The sequence below is a fragment of the Anastrepha ludens genome, chromosome 3 (assembly GCF_028408465.1).
Source record: "Anastrepha ludens isolate Willacy chromosome 3, idAnaLude1.1, whole genome shotgun sequence".
NCBI classification, from domain to species: domain Eukaryota; kingdom Metazoa; phylum Arthropoda; class Insecta; order Diptera; family Tephritidae; genus Anastrepha; species Anastrepha ludens.
The window spans coordinates 30,205,662-30,228,890 of NC_071499.1; the positions used below are offsets into that span (position 1 = coordinate 30,205,662).

General features: G+C 39.6%; 1 protein-coding gene across 1 annotated transcript in view; it reads right to left on the minus strand.

The window, feature by feature from the left end:
- Positions 1 to 23,229, minus strand: part of LOC128857438 (LIM/homeobox protein Lhx5-like) — a 93,525-nt gene that overhangs the window by 13,817 nt on the left and 56,479 nt on the right. Inside the window, exon 2 of the mRNA XM_054093194.1 lies at positions 476 to 671. Coding sequence (XP_053949169.1) covers positions 476 to 671 — 196 coding nt within the window. The remainder of the gene's footprint in view (positions 1 to 475; positions 672 to 23,229) is intronic.

Sequence of the window (23,229 nt, forward strand, 5' to 3'; positions counted from 1 at the left end):
CTGTAAGCGTGGTCGTGGTGGTCATTTGCTTGACGTTATTTTCCACTATTAACGACACAACTTCCTCTTTGTAATGAAGTAAACATCCGATAATTTATATTAAAAAATTGCATTTCTCTTTGAATATCAAAATAACACCTGTGTTTGGAAAACCCTTTATAATAAAGTGAAATATTCAATTGACTCAAAAATGGCTTTGATTTACGAGTAGGCGTTAAATGGAGCAAATGCACAAGACCGCGTTCGAAAAAATTCTCAAAAATCAGTATGATTTTTTAATTTAAATTAATTTAATTTGGCTTAATTTAGTTTTACTTTACTTCTGTGTTTTATTTCAAAAAAAATTTGTATACTTTTATTATTTCCAATTTTTCTCATATTTTAATTTTTTTTATTTTTTATTTATTTTTAATTATTTGGAAAAGAACAGTTTGCTTCAGTATTTTACTTATATTTATTTCCTTGTTGCACTTACCTAAAAAAATCATTCCTACAATATAATTTTGATTCTCTACTAAAGCATTTTTCCGTTAACGGTTGAAGGCATTCACAGCAGCGTACGCAGGATGCATGCCATCCGCGTTCGAGGACATTTAATAAAAATTTATCTAATATAGGTTTATTGCAACCCGCACACGGATCACCAACACCAACGGGCGGTTCACTGCGTCCTGCAAAGAAAAATAGAAAAAAAAAAATTGAAAATTAATAAAAGTTGGATGGCAGCATAAGAATATATTAAAAATAATATTGAAAAGAATTTGTGTACCTTTTAGAATAACTAGAAAAACAGAGAACTCTTAAGTAATAGCACTGAATCATTGTTTTTTTATGCGCTTTAATTTGGAGTTAAGTCCACTTTATGTTCAAATCGAAACTTCTCACCTAAAATATCTACCCGAGCATAGCTGCATGTAGAAATAATTTCATTAATAGCCTTAAATGCTTAAATCTTTGCCTTAAATCATAAATCTTTAACGAAATTTCCAACTCGAAACATTTAAATGCCAGACTTTTACTGTTGAATGATGTTGAATGCGCAAAGTTAACTGCTGCAGTATTAACTAACACACACGTCGCACCACACACATGGTGATACATACATAACCTACATACGCACACTTACCATCGTAGGTATGTAAGTGTGAATGTCCCCCACATACCGCCCACCGCCACAAGCGAAATTCAACAAACTATTAACAGAAGATTCTCATGTATGGCTTTTCACAGGGCGATTTAAAAGTCTGCTGATGCATGTACTCGTACAGCGTATGGATGTGTGCTTGGTTAAGAGTGTGTGTGTGTGTGTTTATGTGCGTGTGTGAAATAAGTGAGGCGAGTGAGCATTTAAAATCCGTTTTACGTTTTGAGGGCAAATTTAGCACCTAAACTCATTAAGTTTGCACAATTCAACTAATTCCGCATGCAACGCCATGCGCAAACAATCAAACAAACTGCACACACACGCACTCCATGCTGGACACGAACAATAAAAACAAAAGAGCATACACATACATACATACATACCTAGCCAAAATTCACATACTGCACCTTATATACATATGTTTGTACGTGTGTGCCTGCATGTCGAAAAGTAAAAACAAAAGGGCGAAATACTAAAAAGTAGACGAGCAGTAAAATGCGCAAATGTTGTGATGTCAAAACAACATCATTAACACCACCAATAACAACAACTTTTCACACATGCATATACACACACGTATGCATGTACATTTGCTTGTGGCGCTTTTGACTTTGAACACACGCATGCGCCGCATACTACTAATTAAAGTGCCCAACTTACGACTTAATAGCCACCTTCAGTAGCTGATCTTTTTGCTGACAACTCCTTTTTTGCGTAGCTCCATTTTTTTGGTTTTGGTTTTGGTTTTAGGTGCCTTTCTTTTTTACTTCTGCTGCTATTAAATACGCAAATTTTTGGCTTTTCGTTTTGAACACAGACACGCGCATACCTGCGAGGTGCACTTGTGCGCTTTTTCAGCATTTTAAGTTGATAATTGCTTTGCATGCACGCAACACGACAAACTACTTGCAACATACGGAGCTCCATAGTGGCACGCGCTAGGCGGTGGGAGTGCCGTTAGGGCGGCGTGGACAAACGTTTAATTTGCCTCAAAGGTACATTTCTGTTAAATGGTCAATTCGGTCAGGATATTAGTTAGCTTGTGATGAAGGATGTGCAAAGTTGGCAAATTTAGCATGAAATCATTTAGAAAAAGTGTAATTGGGATGAACATTTTGTTGTTTCTGATTGAGTGTAGAGAAAATGAAACAAGAAACATACCAGGATATCTAACCACTAACGTAAGCTTTAATTTGTTTTTTGTTTTTTCTTTTTCTTGTGCTTCGGTTGTTGGAATATCAAAGCGATTTACTTTTTTGTTGTTGCTTGGCTTGTTTGTATACATTCAGATTAAAATTTTGACATCTTCCAAAATCCAAACTGCAAAAACAAAATACCTGCAAATGTGGTTGTTGCTGGAGTCAGTCGCCCTGTATATATTCGCCTGGGACTTAACCTAGTTGATTTTGAATATCGAATATATTGGACCAAAATGCGGGATCTATCTAAGATTTACGAAGGAGGACATTATTGAGCAAACTCAATAGCTGAAATGCAAGTTCTACGATCAATCGTAGGAAAAACACGTCTTGACTGCATTAGAAACGAGGTCATTCGTGACGAAACTGGCGTTAATGACGTAGTGAAGTTTATAAGAACAAGAAGACGAGCTTGGAATGATCACGTTTCTAGAGCTAGTGACGACAGAATTATCCGAATAGCGAGGGACTATAAACCATTGGGAAAGCGCGGACCTGGAAGACCACCAAAGGATGTAATTGTGTGAAGAAAAACACGTGAAAACATATAATAAAAGAATGAGAAGAAGAAGATGTATTTTTCTTCTTTCTTAGCATAGCAGTCCTAGATGGACCACTGCTTCCGCAACTACAATATCTTCCGCAAAATTTCTCGATCCGCTACTACGCGCCACAAGTTTTGCACGTTCATCTCTTTGAGGTCGTCGATAACTGCATCTACCCGACTTTTCTTTGGTGTGCCCTTAGTTCTCATCCTGCACGCTTGCTTCTTGAAGGCTCCTTCGGTGTTCAAGTGCCTGGGGGTACTACGAAAAGTGTATCGCTCAATCCGAGTTGGATGGTTGTTATATTGAAGATGTCGTTAAGCTTCGCAGCGACTCCAATGATTAGGTCATGGCATGCGCTTGATTAAGGGGGTATTCTAGTCTAGAAATTTGAAAAAATCGAAAATTTTTTTTTTCAAAATTTGATAGTTTAACTATTCAAAAATATCTCCCTAAAAGGATTTTTCAAAATTCGAATTATTTTCGAAGCTACAACTATTTTAGTGACGCGACAGCTGGACTGGTTTGAGCGGTCGGCGAACTTTAAACGTGTTTTTCTCGAAACTACTTCTTTCGATACGGCCGGCACGATATCTCAAGTTCTAATAAACCGATTTGCTTGAAATTTCTCATGAATATTCCTTAAATATATCTCTATCTTATGAAGCTCGAAAAACTGGAAATTTCAATTTTTTAATATGTGTAAACAATTCGTGAAAGCTTAAAAATAAGAGAAAAATCGACCTCAATTTTTTGAGTAGCCGCCATTTTATGGAAAAAAATTTTTTTCCCTTTTTTCTGGTTCATACGGTAATGACATTCATATTAATTAAGAATTTGTATTTTTTTTTTTTGTTCAGATGACCACAAGGGTAGAAATCGTGACGACGGGGACACTGCCTTTTTTTCCCCCTTCCACTTCAAGGACGCATAACTCCATGAAAATTCATTTTTTTGTGCTCCTAATATATGAATAAATAAATGATAAAAAAATGTATCGTAAAAATATCAATAGCGTTTTTTTATTCATCGTCAAAAAATGCTTGAAATTCGGGCCTCTAGACTAGAATACCCCCTTAAGGCCGGCGGGCCAATTAGATGTCTTAAATTCAGTAGTTTTCGCGAAGCGTTGTAGGATGAGAAAAAAAACAATTAGCCAAATGAAGTTTTGGGGTTAGTTTAATATATATTTGAACTAAAAAAAAAAATTTCTACAATCTCCAACAATATATTGTAAGCCGAGTTATCAATAGATTCCCAGAGCGCCTTGCCACTGAAGGCTTACAATATATTGTTGGAGATTGTACAAATTTTTTTTTTTTAGTTCAAATATATATTAAACTAACCCCAAAACTTCATTTGGCTAATTGTTTTTTTTCTCATCCTACAACGCTTCGCGAAAACTACTGAATTTAGGACATCTAATTGGCCCGCCGGCCTTAAAGAACGTCCCCAAAAATCCTTCTTTTATTACAACGCGCTAACCAACAGATATAAAGGAAGACTTAGGCTCGTCATCGAAGATATCAAGAACCTGAAAATACATAACTGGTGGTACGCTGCCTTGAATCATGTAAATTGGAGATGGCTAGTTGATGAAGCTGCCTGATGATGAGATGGTGATGATGATGATGGTGTTTACAGTGGGGATAGGGCTCAACTAACACTAGCGGTATGCCACCCACAAACATAGTAAGCTGGGATGGGAGGAAGAAATTTTATTTTGATCTCACCTCGCGAGATGAAAATTAAGGCGTAATACGACTTCCTATAGAGAGCGCTAATTGTTTGAAGTCGAGTAGTTGGTGGGATCAGTAGTATAGGATCATCGAGTAGTAGGTAGGTAGGTGAAATGTTTGAAGTGCCGGTCTGGCATTCCTCAAGTAGCACTAAAGCACCGTTTTGATACCATTATGAGACCTCTAAAAGACAGATATCTACAGTCAGCCAGAGCTGTTGATATAAGAGAGAAGATTGATTGGATTTAAGTTGGCGCACTGCCCCAGGCTGTCGAAGAAAGGATCACCCAGTGACCTAAATCGTTTAGCTGCCAAATTCGGACATTTTCAAAGAAAGTGCTCAAGAGTCTCCTTCTCTGAAAGGTCCCCACAGCTTCTGTAATGGGGCTTAAATGGTAACCCTAGCTTTTCTGCATGTGTGCCGATCGTCCAGTGGCCGGTAAAAACAGCTACGAGTTTCAAAATTGAATGGCGAAGAGTCCAAAGGACTTTCTAAGTCCTTCGAATATTGTACTGGGGAAAAAGGGTTTTCAAAATAGCACAGGAAGAAATGGAGGTACATCTTTTCTGCGCTTTCCTAAGAAATAATTGGTGCAGTTCCCCTTTAGCAACTGTCAGGGGGATGCCGATGACCGGGTAGGAGGTCTCTGAAGCCAATTCAGTCCCCTTCCTGGCATGCTGATAAACAATTTCATTTCCCTCTATGTACCCATGTCCTGGAACTCAGATCACAGAAATGTTACCTGCACACCCAAGCGATTTGATCTCCTCTTTACAAGAGTTTACTAATTTCGTTCTGTACCATGGCGTCGTCAGAGCCTTAATCGCGGCTTGACTAACGGAGAAAATGTTAATATCTCCCTCACTCCCAGGTTCCCTAAGCATTTTGCATGCCTGCAGGATCGCAAAGACTTCTGTTTGAAAAACACTACCAGTGTTCGGCAGCTTAAAGGAGATAGATAAATTGGCTGATTTCGAGAAAACTCCTGCTCCGACTCCCGATTCCATCTTGGAACCGTCAGTGAAGGCATAGGTGCTTCGGTGCAGATTTTCCCCTCGATCCAATCCTGCCTATTTGGAAAGATTGCGCTAGGACAACCCTCAAACGGTAGCTTGCGGATAGAAAGATCTGTTCGAAATACGGTTGGATCAGAAGGCTGTCATCTATTATGAACTCCTTAAACCATCCGAAACCATCACTGGCGATCATTATCGATTGCAGCTAATGCGTTTGAATCGAGCTATCAAAAAAACAGCGGCCGGAATGGGATATTAGATATGGCAAACTGATTTTGCTGCTTGACAACGTTAGGGCACACATTGCTAAATATTTAGAGGGACTGAATTGGGAAATTTTGCCCCAGATAATGCACCTTCGGATTACCATCTGTCCCGACCAATGCAGTTCGCCCTTATTGGAGAGCGGTTCACTTCTAACGAGACCATCGGAAACTAGCTCAGTGAATGAATCAAGTCAAAAGAACTCGAATTTTTCGTCAGAGGAATTCGTATGCTGCCTGAAAGATGGAGTTTGTAGTTTCCAATGGCACATACTTTACATAATGTCATGTAGCCTTTAATTGTTTAAATAATTCGTAGCTCTTGCTAAGAAAGGACGGAAACTTATTCCCATACCCAAAAATTAAAAATATTTTTTTAATAGTCGTCCCTTTCGGCAGGTAATGACAAACAAACTTCTCTTCAGCCAAGGCGGTGGCACTAGACCAACAACAATGTGCTGTACGTTTGATTGTCAAAGCGAAGTATTGAGAAACTAGAAAACAAATAATGAATTCGCCTTGTTTCATTCTGAGCTGACAGCCACATGGGCACGGCGAAAGAAAAAAAAATAACTCAGCTTATTTACCAACACCTCCTTCAATAGAATCGCCTTGTCTTCAACAAACTTCTACCTTTTGATGACGACGTACTATAGGACCCTGTAGGATCAGTAAAGTCACTTCATCATGCGCTTTATAAAGCAAAGTAGAAGCTCGAGCTGGATCTAACAAGTGATGTATGTCATTATTCCAAATATAACCAAATATAGCGTCCAAATTTTTCTTGAAATTTTTCTTCTTACTATTTTATAGATCTTTTACAGCGAAATATCTGTCTCATTTGCATCTAAAATTTGCAAGTATTTCTTTTCTAGTTTCAAATGACTTTATCATACACAGTAATCATTACAGGCTACATTTATTTTGCCATTCAAGTGCACACGTGTGCCCTTTCGATAGCCCTTGAGGATCCAAAACAGGTGAGTTGGGATAAGATGTGTAGCATCAGCATTTTCTTGTGGCCGGCACACAAACTGGGGCATTCATTGCGTGCTCAAGTATTTAGGCACGCTCACACATAAGCAAATGAGAGATAAAGTGGATGTTGGTATGCGCATCACAAGTACATAAGCCCATATATTGGCAGTACATATGTACAATGCCTTGGATTTTAACACCTGTGTTTGCCGCACGCGCTTACCAAGATTCACCACGTTTTTTACGCCTACGTATTATCCATTATTAGGTGTAAATATGTGAGGGTACACTGTGAATTAGTTGTTTGCTCACATGGATTCAGTGCATACATACATACATATAAATACATACACATACATAGAAATAAGTACATAGAAATCACTACGCCAAGTTAGGCGCTTCTGCACATTTACACATTTACACCTTTTCACAGAAACACGCATAAGCAAATAAATTTTTCTTTGAATTGAAATTTACCCTTCAGCCAACAAAATAAACGAAATTCGTTACAAAACCGTGAATGAATAAAAAATAAAGCAGACCTTAAATAAATAAATAAATGAATACTCGCTCAAGTACATTGAAAAGCAAAGTAACCGGGCAAGCTGACAGGAGGAGCAGACGCGCCGAGCCAAAACAAAAAATACGAGTGGGTAAACGAAGTGGCACGGGGCGGAGGAGCCGCCAAACATGCATATCAAGCAACGCTCATTTAGGTTTTTGTTTCGTTTCATTTCATCGCATTTCGTTTTCTTCTTTGAAGGGTGGAGCTCATTCCCAACCCCAAAAGTGCAACCGTATAATGATACGGTTTCAGTTTCGGTTACGGTTAGAGGCTCGCTGAAGTTAAAATGTGGTGTGGTTTTCACATCGCCAACAAATAGCCGGAGGGTAGTTTGTGTCGTCGACGGACACGTTTATAAAGTCGTTACACATACAAGCACAACCTTCTGATAGGCTTCTCTGTAGGTAGTTGGGCAAACCAATTTGGCGAAAAAAGAAAACATAAAAATGAATATGAAAAAGCGTATAAGTTCAGACTACCGCAGCGAGCGACCAGACTAGCGACCAGCTTTTGACTGCAAGTATTGCGGCTTGAAGCTGGAAGTGAAAATAAAAGGAGGATCTCACAAAATACCCCTTCAGGCGGGTAAACCGCATATGCGGCAAAATAGGATGGCAGCAGCCGCAGCGCAAACATTTTAAATGCAGTGAGCTGAAGAAAACTGGAGCAAAAGTGTAGAAAATGTAAAGTAGATGCACTGGGTACTACGTGCACGTGTCTGTGTGTGTGTGTTTTGTGGTTCTTAGTTTGGGCCAGAAGTTTTCGCTATAATAGCTTGGCATTTGAAATGTTCGGTGTTAAAGTTTTCGCAAACTTTTGCTATGAAGCTTTTACTACAAATTTTTGTAACTTTTTCTTCTGCTTCGCTTCTTTTTGCCAGACTTTTGTGGCAACTTAGCTGCAGTTACAAAAGTGGGAAAACTCGAAATTTTTCTTATTTTTATGCAAAAAGTTTTGAATCTATTTGATTTGTTTGTTGTTATTTTTTCCGCTTGTGCAACCTTTAATGTCCAAACTGTCGATTTCGGTGTATTTGAGTTTTGAAGTTTTCTCAAACTTCTATTTTTCAAAAGAGATATACTTGGGATGCCGTTAGTTTTTTTTTTCAGAAATCGCAAAATATTTCTAGATTTAGTAGTGAGTAACTCGAGCGGCCGCCGAGGCCAAATGGGTTGGAGCGTGACTACCAATGGGAGTTCAGAGAGAACGTAGGTTCGAATCTCAGTGAAACACCAAAACGAAGAAAACACTTTTCTAATAACGATCGCCCCTCAGCTGACAATGGCAAGCCTCCGAGTGTATTTATGCCATGAAAAAGCTTCTCATAAAAATATCTGCCGTTCGGAGTCGGCTTAAAACTGTAGGACCCTCCATTTGTGGAATAACATCAAGACGCACGCCACAAATAGGAGGAGGAGCTCGGCCAAACACCCAAAAAAAGGGTTTACGCGCCAATTAATATATATAAAAGTTAACTCAATCAAATATGCTTGCAGGGCTTTTTACTTCGACTCAAAGATCATCACTTTAATCTTTAAGTGCAACACCCAAAGTGTATTTGTGATTTTCACAATGATTGCCAAGTTTGTAATCGAATGAATTTTGTGAACTCATAGCAAGGGACTCGCCTGCATATAAAGAGTGGGTAGCTCGATGGCGTTTCCTGTTAGAACAAAGACGGAGATCTGGTGAATGATGCCCAGAATAAAATTAAGCAGAAGTGAACACTTCTTGAACTTGCTGAGTAGTGGATGTCACAGAGAATTTGAAGATTCCGAACCCACAGTAATTGACGACAGGATTGTCGTTCCGCTATCCGACCATGATGAAGTTCGAATAGTGATAACGCAGCTAAGGAACAACAAAGCCGCAGGAGTCAAAGGGCTGCCGGAACAACTCTCACATGACGGCGGGGAGCTGGTAAGGTGCATGCATCAGCTCCTATGCAAAATATGGTCGGATGAAAGCATGCCTGCCTATTGGAATTAAAGTGTGCTCTGCTCAATCCATAAGAAGGGCGCTCCTGCAAACTGTCCTAGCGAGAACATTGTGCGAAAGGCTGAAGTTCACCATCCACCAACTGAAGTAACCTTACCAGCGTGGCTTTAGATCTGGAAAATCCACAATTGAATAGGCATTCACAACACGTCAAGCCCTGAAAATACTCATTTTATTCGATTTTAAAGCTACATTCGACAGCACGAAAAGGAGTTGCTTTTAAGCTGTGATGTCTGAATTTGGTATCCTCGCAAAACGAATACGGCTGCACAAAATGATGTTGCCCAATACCAGCAGCGCTGTCGGAATTGGGAAAAACCTCTCCGAACCATTTGGTACCAAACGAGGTTTCAGATAGGGTGACTCGCTGTCGTATGACTTCTTTAACCTGATGTTGCAGAGCCTCGTACGAGCCGCAGAACTTAATCGCTCAGACACATATTTTTATACGAGCGCACAATTGCTGTCGTATGCCGGTGATATTGACATCATCGGCCTTAACAACCACGCTGTTAGTTCTGCCTTCTCCAAACTGGATAAAGAGGCAAAGCGAATGGATCTGGTGGTGAACGCGGACAAAACGAAGTACCTCCAGTCATCAAAAAAAAAACAGTCGGCGCACTCGTGCGTCGGCCCCCACGTCACTGTTGACAGTTATAATTTCGTGGTTGTCCAACGTAGAATCTCTCTTGCCAACAAGTGCTAGCTTGGACTAAGTAGACAAATGAGTAGTAAAGTCTTCTCTCGACGAACAAAACTAACACTCTACAAAGCTCTCATCATGCCCGTCGTAACATATGGCATAGAAGCGTGAACGATGGCAACATCCGATGAAGCGACGCTTGGAGTGTTTGAGAGAAAGAAAGAAGGTTTTTGGATCTTTGCACGTTGGCAACGGGGAGTATAACAGGCAGAACAATGAGCTGTAAGAGTTTTATTCATGAACATAGAGACACAGCGAATTAAGATCCAGCATCTCCGCTGCCATGGTCATGTCGTCCGAACGAATTTAAAAGCTCCGCCGTTGGTTAATAAGCTAGGATGTGAAAAGTGGAAGAGGTGGACCTACCATTACACTACTAGCAGGCAGGGCTTAGAATATAAAGCTAAGCCAACTACATGATATACTCTCACCACTAAATTTTACTAGGCTAAAACTCCAAGGGATGCGATATAAATATAATCATCCCACTTTTAGAGGCCTTCTTCGCCTTGAGCTCATGTCTCTATTTTTCAACACAAAGAAAGACGTACACAAATATCGTCCTTATATAGTTAGGAGTTTGTTCCTCATAAGTAAACGATTACACTTATACGAGTAGGAGAATTCTACCAAGAGTTGCAGACAAGCGTCCAGCTGGTATTCTACTCCACTTTTAATTTTCAATAACTTTTGTACTAACTTATTTACTAATTAAATAAAAAAATGATTTTGATTGATGAGTAATCTTTATTTCGACCTTCACGCCCTCCATTGGTTGCTTGTTTGTAGATTTCGACTGTCTAGTTCGTAAGTGTCAAATATGATTGGCATATGACGCCTTTACAAATATTCCGATCGGATGTGTAATTTTGCGCCACCTGGTTTGACTTCCCAAAACTTTCACTTGTTAATTTGCAGCTTCTCAGCCGCCACGGAGGATTAATTAATGCCAATACCTTTCGTCAGATTAACTGCCGTAAAGTGTCAGTTATCCAGTATTTCGTCCACTTTTGAATAGAAGTAAAATCTACCGCAATGCTTGCCAATGCTTGGAGATAAATTTCCTACAGTTGGTTTTCAATGAAGCAAGAAAAAGCTGAAGGTAAGTTTTGTATAATGCACTGCCGTGTATGGTCCCTCAATTTTACAAAACGAACTCCCCGATGATGTGTTCACACGATAGTCGTTTCGATCAGTGGATATACTCGACCAGCCACAGTTATTTCAGTAGCATTGGCTTAAAACTATTTGGCAAATGTTTTACTTGTATACTGTACAGCATTTAACAAAGCTTATGGATAAAGCTACATCTCTGTACAAACAACAAATTTTGATTGAAACAAAAATAAAATAAACTCATTTTATTCTAATATAAATAATTTGATTTAAATAATTTAAACTTGCGAAACAAGCGCTGAGATATGCAGAAACCTTTTTCGACTAAATATGAACACGATAATGCTTAGACTCAAAACGAAAGGGCTGCCTGCAACGTATTGCACAATTTATATGAAACCATCCAGTACAAGCAACATCAAATGATGTGGAATAATCGATGGTAGAGGAAAATCGATTAACTCAAACAAAAAATAAGTTAAGTAAAAAAACCAAGCACAAATTTTAAAAATTACAATAACAACAATACATATGTTGCTAAGTATTACAATAACAACAATAAATCTGTTACTAAGTAAAATTAGTCAATCAATAGACGATTACTTGAGTGAATGAATGGCAGAGTAAAAGCAGAAATTCATCAATGACTGCGCAATGACCATACAACTACCCCGTCCATCTTTGATAGTAGCCAGCAGACGAGAGTAAAGCAGAGGGTATGATCGAACAAGTTATTGTCTGAAGCAAAGAAAACAACTGCAGGCATAATCCCATTAAAGGTCAGACCGATAAAAGGACCACATCAATTGACTGATGCTGATTTTTCAATGGAGCCGGCGAAGACAGTAGCAAGAAGTGGATATACCCCATAAATATACATACATATTCAACCTTTCATGTGGTTACAAAACTATATGAGTACATACTTACATCTGTATAAGAAGCTGTGGCTAACAGTAGTGCAGTCAACGTGACAAAGGAAGCGCAACAGGTTAGAAATGTAGGTATTTATATGCATGCGAAGGGATGCCAAAAAGTTCGCTAATTGCAAGCGTTAAAGAGTGGATGGGAATCCAGCACTAATTAGTGACTCAATACAACTACAAATACTACATTTGAGTCGAATCGAAACCTGATGTATTAATGCTCTGTTTTTATTTTTGTAAAATAAAGCAATTGACTAGCAAACAAATTTTTTGAAAATCATCGTTTTTTCGGGCCTCTGACTATCCCTAACCTCTTAAAAAACAAACGTGCTGAAAATGCGACTAGACAAAGTGCTGTTCCGCAAACTTTTCGACCTCCCCTCGTATAAGCATTGAACATTAAAATCAAGCGCAGCCAAGCGAGTTAGCTACTTGATGATTGTCTGGAGGTACTACGAGTAGCCGCAAGCGACACAGCGATGGCTTGTGAATGAATAAACTCATGCAAAATGCATATGCACAAATTCGAGAGCACGGAGCAGCAGTGAATTATTAAAATCATCGTGTTGCACAACATGTTTCGGCAGAGCCCATTGACGGATGTCATCAATCAATATTCGGCTAATTTTTATCACGGCAAGAGGACTCTGTCTGTGCAGAATAGTGAAAGAGTGCCAAAGAGGCCGAGCAAAGTGTTTCCTTCTTTTTTTAATTAAATTGTATTTAAATATTTTTCGTTTTAGTTGTATATGCATATACATTTACATATACATATACGTGTGTGTGTGTGTGTATGCACGACAAGGCTTCACCAAGCTGGCTGCCACTAATGCCACTTTCAAAAGCTGCTGGCGCATTAGGAAGTTGGTTATAAATTTTCGGTGACGCTGACAAGTGTTGCTAAGAGCAGTTGGGACTGCTGCTACTGCTTTGTATGTTTCTCTTCTCTCGCATCTTAAACAGTTCGTATGCTACAGGGCGACCGAGCACCAAATTATGAAAGTAATTTTGGAAATTTATGTTGCAAGCTTCTGGAATTTTCAATGGTTGCAAAGTGCACTTTATCAAAAAATACCATCACCAGCAATTGGGTAGCGTAAATTTTGATAAAGGCCACAGCCGCAAGCGTTTAACTTAAGATATTTATACAAGTATATACATAAGTAGGTAAGTAAAGTGGAGTAACGTCGCTAAAGACTTTATTTTTGACATATATTTTTTTCACTCATAGGAATCGCTATAGGTATTATTTTTGAGTGGCGCTGTTGGTGGCACGCAAATAAGGATTAGCGGCGTGCATGTGAAATAGGTAATGCATTTAAGAAACGGTGAATAAACGAAGTGAAAGAAAACAATTGCACAACAAAATAAGGCAAATAGAAAGCAGAAAATGCGAAGTGAATAAAATAATTAAAAGCAAAAATGTTATCAATTTTTCAAGCAACCTATGAGTTGTTACTGAAATCGCCAGCTTTTCTACATTGTTGCAGCACTTGCGCCAGCCAGTTGCTGCAGCTGCTTATGGCAGGTATTGAAAGATGAAAAAGGCTTTCCAACAGCCACGCATCGGCATTTTACATACAGCCAGTGGGCGTTTACAGCTTACTATTTTCCTACATGCCACCCTATGCATCATTGCACTGGCTGCGTTGCGATTCCAATATGTAACACATGGGCTGAAAAGTCCAGGGCCTAACACATAGCTGGCACTAGTTTTATTGCATTCACCTCTTTTTCAGTTAGTACGAACCTTAAAAAGTCAGCTGTTGAAATTTCATGATATTCTATTCATTAGTTCGTGAGTTGTTGTGCTAAGAGTGACGCTACTTTTGTTATTTTCAAACCAATGGATCAAAAAGAATTGCGTGTTTTAAGTCTACATTGCTTCTTGATGGGCGAAAGTCCGTTCAAGCGAAGTAATGACTTAGAAACGATTATGGGGATTCCGCTACATCAGAAACAACAATAAAATGATGGTTTGCTGACTTAAAAAGTGGTCGTAGAGGCACCGATGATTCGCAAGTGGACGTCCAAATGTGGGCGGTGACACCAGAAAACATCAAAAATATCCACAAAATCGTTTTCAATGATTGAAAAGTGAAGTTGCGTGAGTTAGCTGACATCGTAAAGATATCGAAGGAATGTAATGGTTTTATATTACATGAGCATTTGACCATGAGAAAGCTCTGCTCACAGTGGGCGTTCGGCATTTGCTCACTGTTGACCAAAAAGAAGAAAGTGTTGATGATTCTGAGCAGTGTTTGGCAATGTTTAAATGTAATCAACCGGAGTTTTCGCGTCGATATGTGACAGTGGATGTAACAAGGATCCATCACTTCACTCCGGAATCCGAACGATCGTCATCTGAGTGGACATGAACTAGTGAACCTCGTCCAAAGCGCACGAAAACACAATCATCGGCTGGAACGGTTATGGCCTCGGTATTTTGGGATGTGAGTGGTGTCATATTCATTGACTGACTTGAGAAGGGAAATACCAACAACAATGAATATTATATACCGTTATTGGAGCGTTTTAAAGCCGAAATTGCAAAGAAACGTCCGCATACGGCAAAGCAAAAAAAATGTTTTTCATCAAGACAACGCATCGTGTCAATAGTCAATTTAAACAATGGCAAAACTACATGAATTTAACTTCGAAGTGCTCCCACATCCCGGTATTTGTCAGATTTGACTCCCAGCGATTACTGGCTGTTTGCAGACCTAAGAAAAATGCTGGTTGAAAAGAAATTTTGCTCGAATGAAGAGGTTATCGTTGAAACTGAGGTCCATTTTGAGGCAAATGATAAATCGTTCTGCCAAAGAGGTATTGATATAATAGGGCGACGCTGAAATGATTGCGTTGTTCTTGATGAGGTTAGGTTAGGTTGAGCTGGCTGGCTGAAAGCCATCACATACACCTATTGATCCTTAGGGTTACCAGATGGAGCTAGACCCTTACGTTTCTTTGTAGTAGACATCTTGTAATACGTCTGCGTTTCTTGCGAAGTAAACTTTGTAGCTCTATGGAAGGTGCTCTAGCGTTTCCCTCTCTTCTAGTTCTTTGCAAAATCTGCTGCTATCGTTGTTTGTAATTCCCAACTTGTATGCGTGCACCGCTAGCAAATTGTGGCCTGTCAGCATACCTACGATGGTTCTGCTTTCCTTTCTAGACAGAGCTATTACGAATCGGACGTATTTATCTGCACTCTGTGTACACATGATTTTCGCGGTTCTGCAAGTGGCTAGATTATTCCACCTCCTGTCTATCCGTATTTTCATGCCCGCAGCGATGTCATTGTATGCCGTATTTAAAGGTTTCAGTATGTCGTTTTCTTGTTCGAATTTTCTCTAAATAGCGCTTTTGGCAATCTCATCTGCAATTTCGTTTCCTACAATGCCCTTATGTCCGGGTACCCAACAGATATGCAACCGTCTGTCTGCGGCTAATCTCTCTATGGCAGGGAAGCTTTTTAGAACATTTTTAAATGAAATTTCATCTGAGTTTATTGTCTTGCATAAAGCAAATTTTGAAAAAAAAACGTGTTTTCTCTGTTAGTTCCAGGACTTTTCAGCCCACGTGTCATACTGCTACGTTCTCATACACAAAAGCGTTTTTATCACTAACTACTGCGATTCATCCGCGACTTGGCAGCTCGAGATTGCGCTGAAAAATCTAAAGTTCATGATCTTTGCTGCCAATGGCAGATACATTTTCGATTTTCTTTCAACCGTCCCCACATACATCCACACACACACACACACTTGTCAAACTGCGGTTGCTGTTATTTTCTTTTTTTTTTTTTTGTTTGTTTTTTTTGCTATATAATTTTCCTCCTATTTTGTGACTCTGTGGCTTCCAATTCTTTTACAAGTTGGTGAGAAGTTGGCAACCACATTTCATGGTTACATTGGTGTACGCACACACACCCTATCTGTCGGTGGCTGGTGGCTCAAGTGCCTAGTAAGCGATTTTGTAGCTGCTCTCGTGAGCCCCACCCCCTGCCATTAATGGGGTAGTGTCAGCGGCGGCGGCGGCTGCAGCAGCGGTGGCGGCAATGGCTTCGTATGCTATGGCAGTTCTGGCGATGGCTGGCTGCTTCTGTGTGCTCGTTGTCTTCGATCCCATTGACCGCAGCACGTACGTGAATAATTTTTTTCAGCATTACACAAGGCAGGCCTCGACCAGCAGCAGCGACGGCTGTAATAATTGCAGCTTTTTCACCGCAACTCAAACGTCTGATGATCGACCATGCAAAAAGACCATACTTGGCATGGTCAATGTTTTCAGTAGTTATTAGTATTATTTTTTTTTGTTTGCTGCTGCTGTTGTTGTTAATGTGGACGTTGTTGTTATCATTGGCTCCACTTGGAAGTCTTAAAATGCACAGCAGCAACCGCATGAGCACAACAGCAACGCCGGCAACATCACCAGCATAAGCAACAAAATAACAATAACCATCAGAACTACAATAACAATAATAAAAAAGGAAATATGTATGCACTTATAGTCGTAGAGGTCTGCTTGCAAGCGACAACAACATACAGCGTTAATGTGCAGAAAGTAGCCGAACCAACTTGGCTGGTCACAGCAGCAGCAGCAGCAACAGTAATGGCAGAAATTGTAGCTGTGGCAAGGCTTTGTTGATACTCGCAATTTTTCTACAAAATGTATGTAAGCAAAAACAAAAATGAAAAATGAAAATAGACGACCAGCAAATACACCCATTTCGAATGCTTCACACACACACACACAAACATAGGTCCATGCAAAAATAATACCCAATCCGGGAAGATGTGCTGTGCGCAGCAAGAACTACTACAGCAGAATGACTAGCAACAATCACAACAACAGCAAAATAATAATAATAATAACAACAACAACAGCAGCAGCAAATAACGACAGCAACATGAATAACAATGTGCGCACTTTTGGCCCCAACTGATGTTGTTGCCTGATATTATTATACATGCATATTTGTGCTTGTTGTTGCAGTTGTTGTTGATATGGCTGCCAATATCGTCAGCAATGAAATGCAACCATTGAGTCGTGGTGTATTGAGTCGACGGACTCCAGCAAGACGTGACTGAAATTAAAAAAACAAGGAAAACCTAGTTGAGGGGCTGCAGGGGACGCAACGCGGCATGGGTGATGAAGGCAACCACCATGCTATGCCACAAAAGGCAAACCAAGCCAAGCGTTGCAGAGTCAAGTCGTGCCAATGCATGGCAAATGTACCTACTCGTAACAACAACAACTAATGTAGCAGCAATAACGTTGACTGGCAGCAACAACGACAGAATCTGAATTTTCCTCATCTTAATACCTACTTACACACACACACACTCACATCCATATATGCATGTGATGAAATCTCTTGCTAGCAAACATGTGCAGCATATTTTCATTGATATTCGCAACGTTTTCCAACACCCCACTTTTCCGTTTGCAACCCCACAATAAGACAGCTTTACGCTCATATTCAGTGTGTACGTATGTATGTATATGGATAAGTACGAGTATATATTGCATATTCACAGTCATCGAGAGGAAAAATTGTGCAGAAAAATGCGTTTTATATTTTCAACGACTTTTTGTTTCATCTAAGTTTTGCTTTTGTTCTTGCTTCGTCTTAGATTTTTTTAGATCTTTTTTTTTGTTTTTAGTTTGGTGCATTGCACATTCACTTGCTCTGTTGGTGTCTGGTTTGCTTAGCTGTGGGAGAATTCAAAAGGAAAAATCCAACTGAAAAATGGATCTACATATTTCGATTTTTGCAACAGGATTTGTGTGTGGCTTCAAATGGTTGGGCTTAGGTTATTGTCCTTTGCAGGGATCAGCATACAGACTTAGTATATCCAATGTCTGTCTAAAAAATTACAAACATTTAAGAAAAATTCAGTTTATCAAAGGAAAAGAGCAGAGCCGTTTTGGCAAGAGCCACAGCCGTGAGGGCTTAACATCAGAAATTTCTGTAGCAGGTGTGCTTGCATGTTCCTGTAATGCAAATAAAGATTGGCAGCAGGCATGTCAAATAGGCAACGTATTTCAACAAAGATTTATAAGAAAAAGTAAAAAATTATACAACGTAATTATCGTCAAAAGGCGGAAAAAAACATTAAAAAGGTGAGAAATGTTCGAATAAAAAGCTAAAACGCAAACGCTTATCAAGGTTTTCTGCCGCCTGTGTGTGGTTACTGAAATTTCCAGCTCCTACATTGTTGCGCGGCTCTTGCGCCGACTAGTTTCTGCTGCTGATTCTGACAAGTATTGTGAGGCCATAAAAGCTTTCTAAAAGCAGCGCAACGATATGCTGCTCACAGCTGGTAGGCATTTACAGCTTTCTATTATATTTTTCTACATGCCACAGTATACATCAGCCTGTGTCTATGTCACTATTTTAATGAATTTTTTATATTGTATATAAAGGATTTTCCAATAAGGGGTGTTATTCTCGTAAAAGATCAATGGTTTCGTTGCTTGTGAGGCACGTAGCGTCATCTTGTTGAAAATAGACGTTGTCCAGATCAATACCATCCAATCCTTAATCATCTCTCGATACCGCAATCCATTCACCATTCACTTCATTTTCGAAAAAGTAAGGTCTCCACCGGACCAAACAGTCCCACGTTGAGGATAGAGAGGCTTTTCAATAATAACTCTTGGATTTTCTGAGCCCCAGATTTGACAATTTTCCTTGTTGACGACCCAATCAGCAAGGACACGACGTTATTGATGATCGGCCGGCTTGAGTTCTTGTGTTAACTGGACTTTATAAGCCTTAAGACTCAAATCTTTATGCAAAATACGGTGTAATGACGTTTGTGGAATGCCTAATTCCAAAGAACGATGAGGAATGAACAAACCTGGGTTTTCTTCAACACTTTCGGCTACAACAGCAATATTTTCGGCTGTACTTGAGCGACGGCACGGGGTTTGTTCTTCACATCACTAACTTGTCCCAACAGCTCGAATTTGTTCACCAATTTCTGTATTGCGGTCCGACAAGGTGCTTCACGATGACCCAAAACTGTTCGAGTTTTACGAACCGTCTCTGCCAAATTTTCACCATTTTTATAGTGAATTTTAATAATTTGAGTGAGTTGTTTAGGAGTGTATCGTTCCATTTTTATTAATGGCGTAGTTTCTACTTGTCAAATATCAAAAAATCACAGCTTCAAAGTGACATCAACCGAAGTAGTGGGCTATTCAAAATAACACCTGTTATTGGAAAGCCCTTCACTAATATATTTGACGCTTACACCGTTTTTTGCGGGTTTAGCCGATCTCAACCTCCTGCTATATTTGTCGTGTGTGTCTTGAAGTTCTTCTACAAATGGAGGGACCTACCCTTTTTAAGCCGACTCCAAACGGCAGGTGGTTTTTTGTGAAGAGCTTTTTCATGGTAGAAATACACGTGGAGATTTGCCTTTGATGTTTCGTGTTCATTTTGGCACCCACTCACCAAGCCATTCGGCTACGGCGACCGCCTTATTTTATATTGCAATGTAAAAAATAATAGTTTATCGGCTGAAAACCACCTTGCAGGTGACACCATCTACTTTTATATAGCTGGCTTACAACTCCGGACAACTGCTGCAATTGTACAGCACTCAAAGTAATCGGGGGAAAAATTATGGCCTGTGACGGCAGTAATCAAAAATATTAACTAAATATTATATATAGCTTAAGCTAGGTTGAACTGGTCGACTTGCTGTCACGCATAGACCCGTTCGGTCCATATCGATACCAGATGGAGTTCATTAGTTATGTATTTTATGCTTTGAAATAGTCAACCCGCTTGGTGACTGTTTCTATTGCGACTTTAAGCAGACATTTCCAACATACTGCTGAGTTATCTTTCTCTCCATCAAATTGTGGTACCCCCAGACATGCGAAGCGTGTTTTGAATAACACGCTGCTCCCTACATTTCGTGCATTCCTCTCTGTCCGAGATTCCTGTCTTATAAGCCAACGCCGCTACTGGCCTCCTACAGGCGGCTTAACAAAGTTCTACAACCTCTTCGTGTTAGTGATAGCATAAATCGGGTATGACTGTGATCGTCAGTGTTGCAGAGGTAGCAGACGACAGACGAAGTGCTAGACTTTTGTCGTTCTACTCCTTCACTATCTTTCAAATATGAATACTTCTATGAACTAATTAAAACTTTTCTCTTCACCTGCTCGCTGGCAAAGAATGCCATAAAATTCAGGGCTAGCACCACACAGATGGTGAAACCACTTCAAAGAGCATACAATTGGTATTGCTGAGTTCGTCATGTTGTACACTCAAAGCTATGGCTTCAGGATATTTAGGTAGGTAAGTGAAATGGTTGATGGCACATTAGCACTAGCACTCCCCGAGTAGCTCTAAAGTGCCATTTTGATACCATTATGAGACTTTCAACAGGCAGATATCTACAGCCGGTCAGAGCTGTTTATGTGATGGAGAAGAGTAATTGGACTTAGGTTGGCGCACTGCCCCAGCCTGTCGAAGAAAGGAGCTCCCAGTGACTTTAATCGTCTGGATGCTCTACAGTCTCCTTCTCTGAAAGGTCCCCACAGCTTCTGCAATGGGAAGAAAATGGTAAACCTAGCTTTTTCACGTGCGTGGCAATCGTCCAATGACCAGTAAACACAGCTACAAGTTTGGAAATTTCATGGCGTGGAGTGGCCAGAACTTTCTGCGTCCTGCGTGTATTGTACTGGCGCCAAAGTGTTTTCGAAATAACACATGACGAAATGGAGCTCCATCTTTTCTGCGCTTTCTTGAGAAATAATTTGTGCATTTCCCCTTTAACAGCAGTCAGGGAGATGCCGATGACCGGGTGGGAGGTCTCTGAGACTAATCCAGTCCCTTTTCTGGTAAGTTAATCAGCAATTTCATTCCCCTCATTGTTCCTATGTCCTGAAACCCAGATCAGGAAAATGTTACCTGCGCAGCCAAGAGATTTGATCTCCTCATTACAATACCGTTGAACAGTTTGGATTTGCATATCAGAGCCTTGATCGCGGCTTGGCTGATCTTTTATTTGTATTTAACATAAATTCCATATATTAATTTGGCGCAAGAATGTCATAAATCAAAAACAGTGTTTTTTGTTTCTGTTTTCTTTTTTTTGTTATTCTTTTTTTGGGCTATTTGGTTTTTTTTTTTTTTTTGGTTTTTGATTTTTTTGTATTTTTTAGATAAGTGCCCGGAGAGGGCAGCCAACTCTTCTTTTATTCTTCTTTTTTGTAAAAAATTTACAGCGATATCAGTTAACTGTACCCCATTAGATGAAAATGTGTATTTATTTTTACTTAGAAAAGCAAATAAATTATAGATTTTGAAGCGATTTTTCTTGACACTTTTGTTTTTTAGATAATGGGTAGCTTTTTAAAAATCAGTAATCTCCTTAATATTCAATTTTCATCTGTGACTGGCACAACGCAAGCAATAAAATAACTTATATATAAAATTAATTAGGAAATTCGTTTCAATGTAATGAAAAAATACACCCGTTACGCCCAATTTCTCAATTATACCATATTCTCACACACACACACACATGCAAAGTACTTTTTATATGCAAATAAAAATCAAAAACTATTTAAAGAGAACGCGCGCTGGTGTGCTTAAACTTGCGACGTGTTAAACACACACACACACACATATGTACATTCATATATGCATAATATCCCATTCGAGCACACTTAATATGCTAACAACTTTACACCTGAACCAATTTGAAGGTGTTAAATTGATGCCGCACCGCAAACGCCTTTCTTTCCGCCTCGCCAACAAAATTAATTTCATACTTAATTTCGTTGAAAACTAACAGAATTTTCATAACTTTATTTGTCTTGCCTTGCCACAAACAGTGGCACAAGCTCATGCACAAGTATGTATGTATCTGCCACATACATACATACCCATGTGTATGCTTTGTGTGTGTGAACAAATGCTGAGGTGAACCCTCCACACTACAATCAAATTGTCAAATCAAGCGCAACAAATTTAGATTTTGAGTAAAAAAGGCGTAAAACAACGACACGAATTAGTTGCGGCCTTTTTAGTAGCGTTGATATTACGATCCGCTCATGCCACACACGCCCTTGATCGCCGACCGACTGCCAGACAAACGGGCAGGCTGGCGAGCAGATCTACGCCATTCGACACAACGCTGCGCGCTTGCATGCTACTTGGCTATTTGGCTGATTCGTTAGACGCTCTAACATTTATACACAGTTACCCATGCATGGGTGTGCAAGTTTATTCGAGTGTGTACGTGTGTTTGTATGTGTGTGTGCGTGTTTGTATAGTTGACTGCCTTATTGGCTAGTTAGTTAGCTAGTTGGTTAGCCGCATATAGGTTATTATTGTTTTTGTTGTTGTGGCTTATGCTCACCACTTGGCTGCATAAACTTCACAATTTTATTACTTCATTATTTGCCATAAATTTTTTTCTTTTTCAAACACTTTTATACTTTCTTCAAATGCGCTTATCGAAAGCCTTTCCTATGTGTGCGTGTGTGTATATGTGTATGTCCATGCAAATATCTGTAAATTGGCATTATCGACGCTAATCTGGGAATCTTCTGACAACCAATAAATACTTATTTGATTATTCATAATTGACATTTATTGCTAATATTTTCTTTGTAGTTGTGCCGCTCTTGCGCTGTTCTCAAACTATTGTTTTACGATCGGCACTTCGTTAGTGGTCAGGTTTGCGTATTTTTTTGCTTTGTGATACGTTAGCAACCAGCTGCAGCAAAACGTGGTTTGCCAGATTAACTAGCCAAAGTGAAAAGATTAAAAAATCCTTCTTTCTTTTGAGACCCTTCCTGTTTTTGTTTGTTTTGGTGGGTGAGGCAGACTCAAAATACCATTATCTCTCTGTCGGATCCATCGGTGCTCGGTGCTTTGCTGTATATGCACCTGTGGTCGCTGACCTTACTCATGTGGTATAGGTATTTCCCGAAGTATCCGTGGCCAGAGAAGAACAGAGTCATGAAATAGTCCATTTGATGATTCAAATGATCAGCCTCCT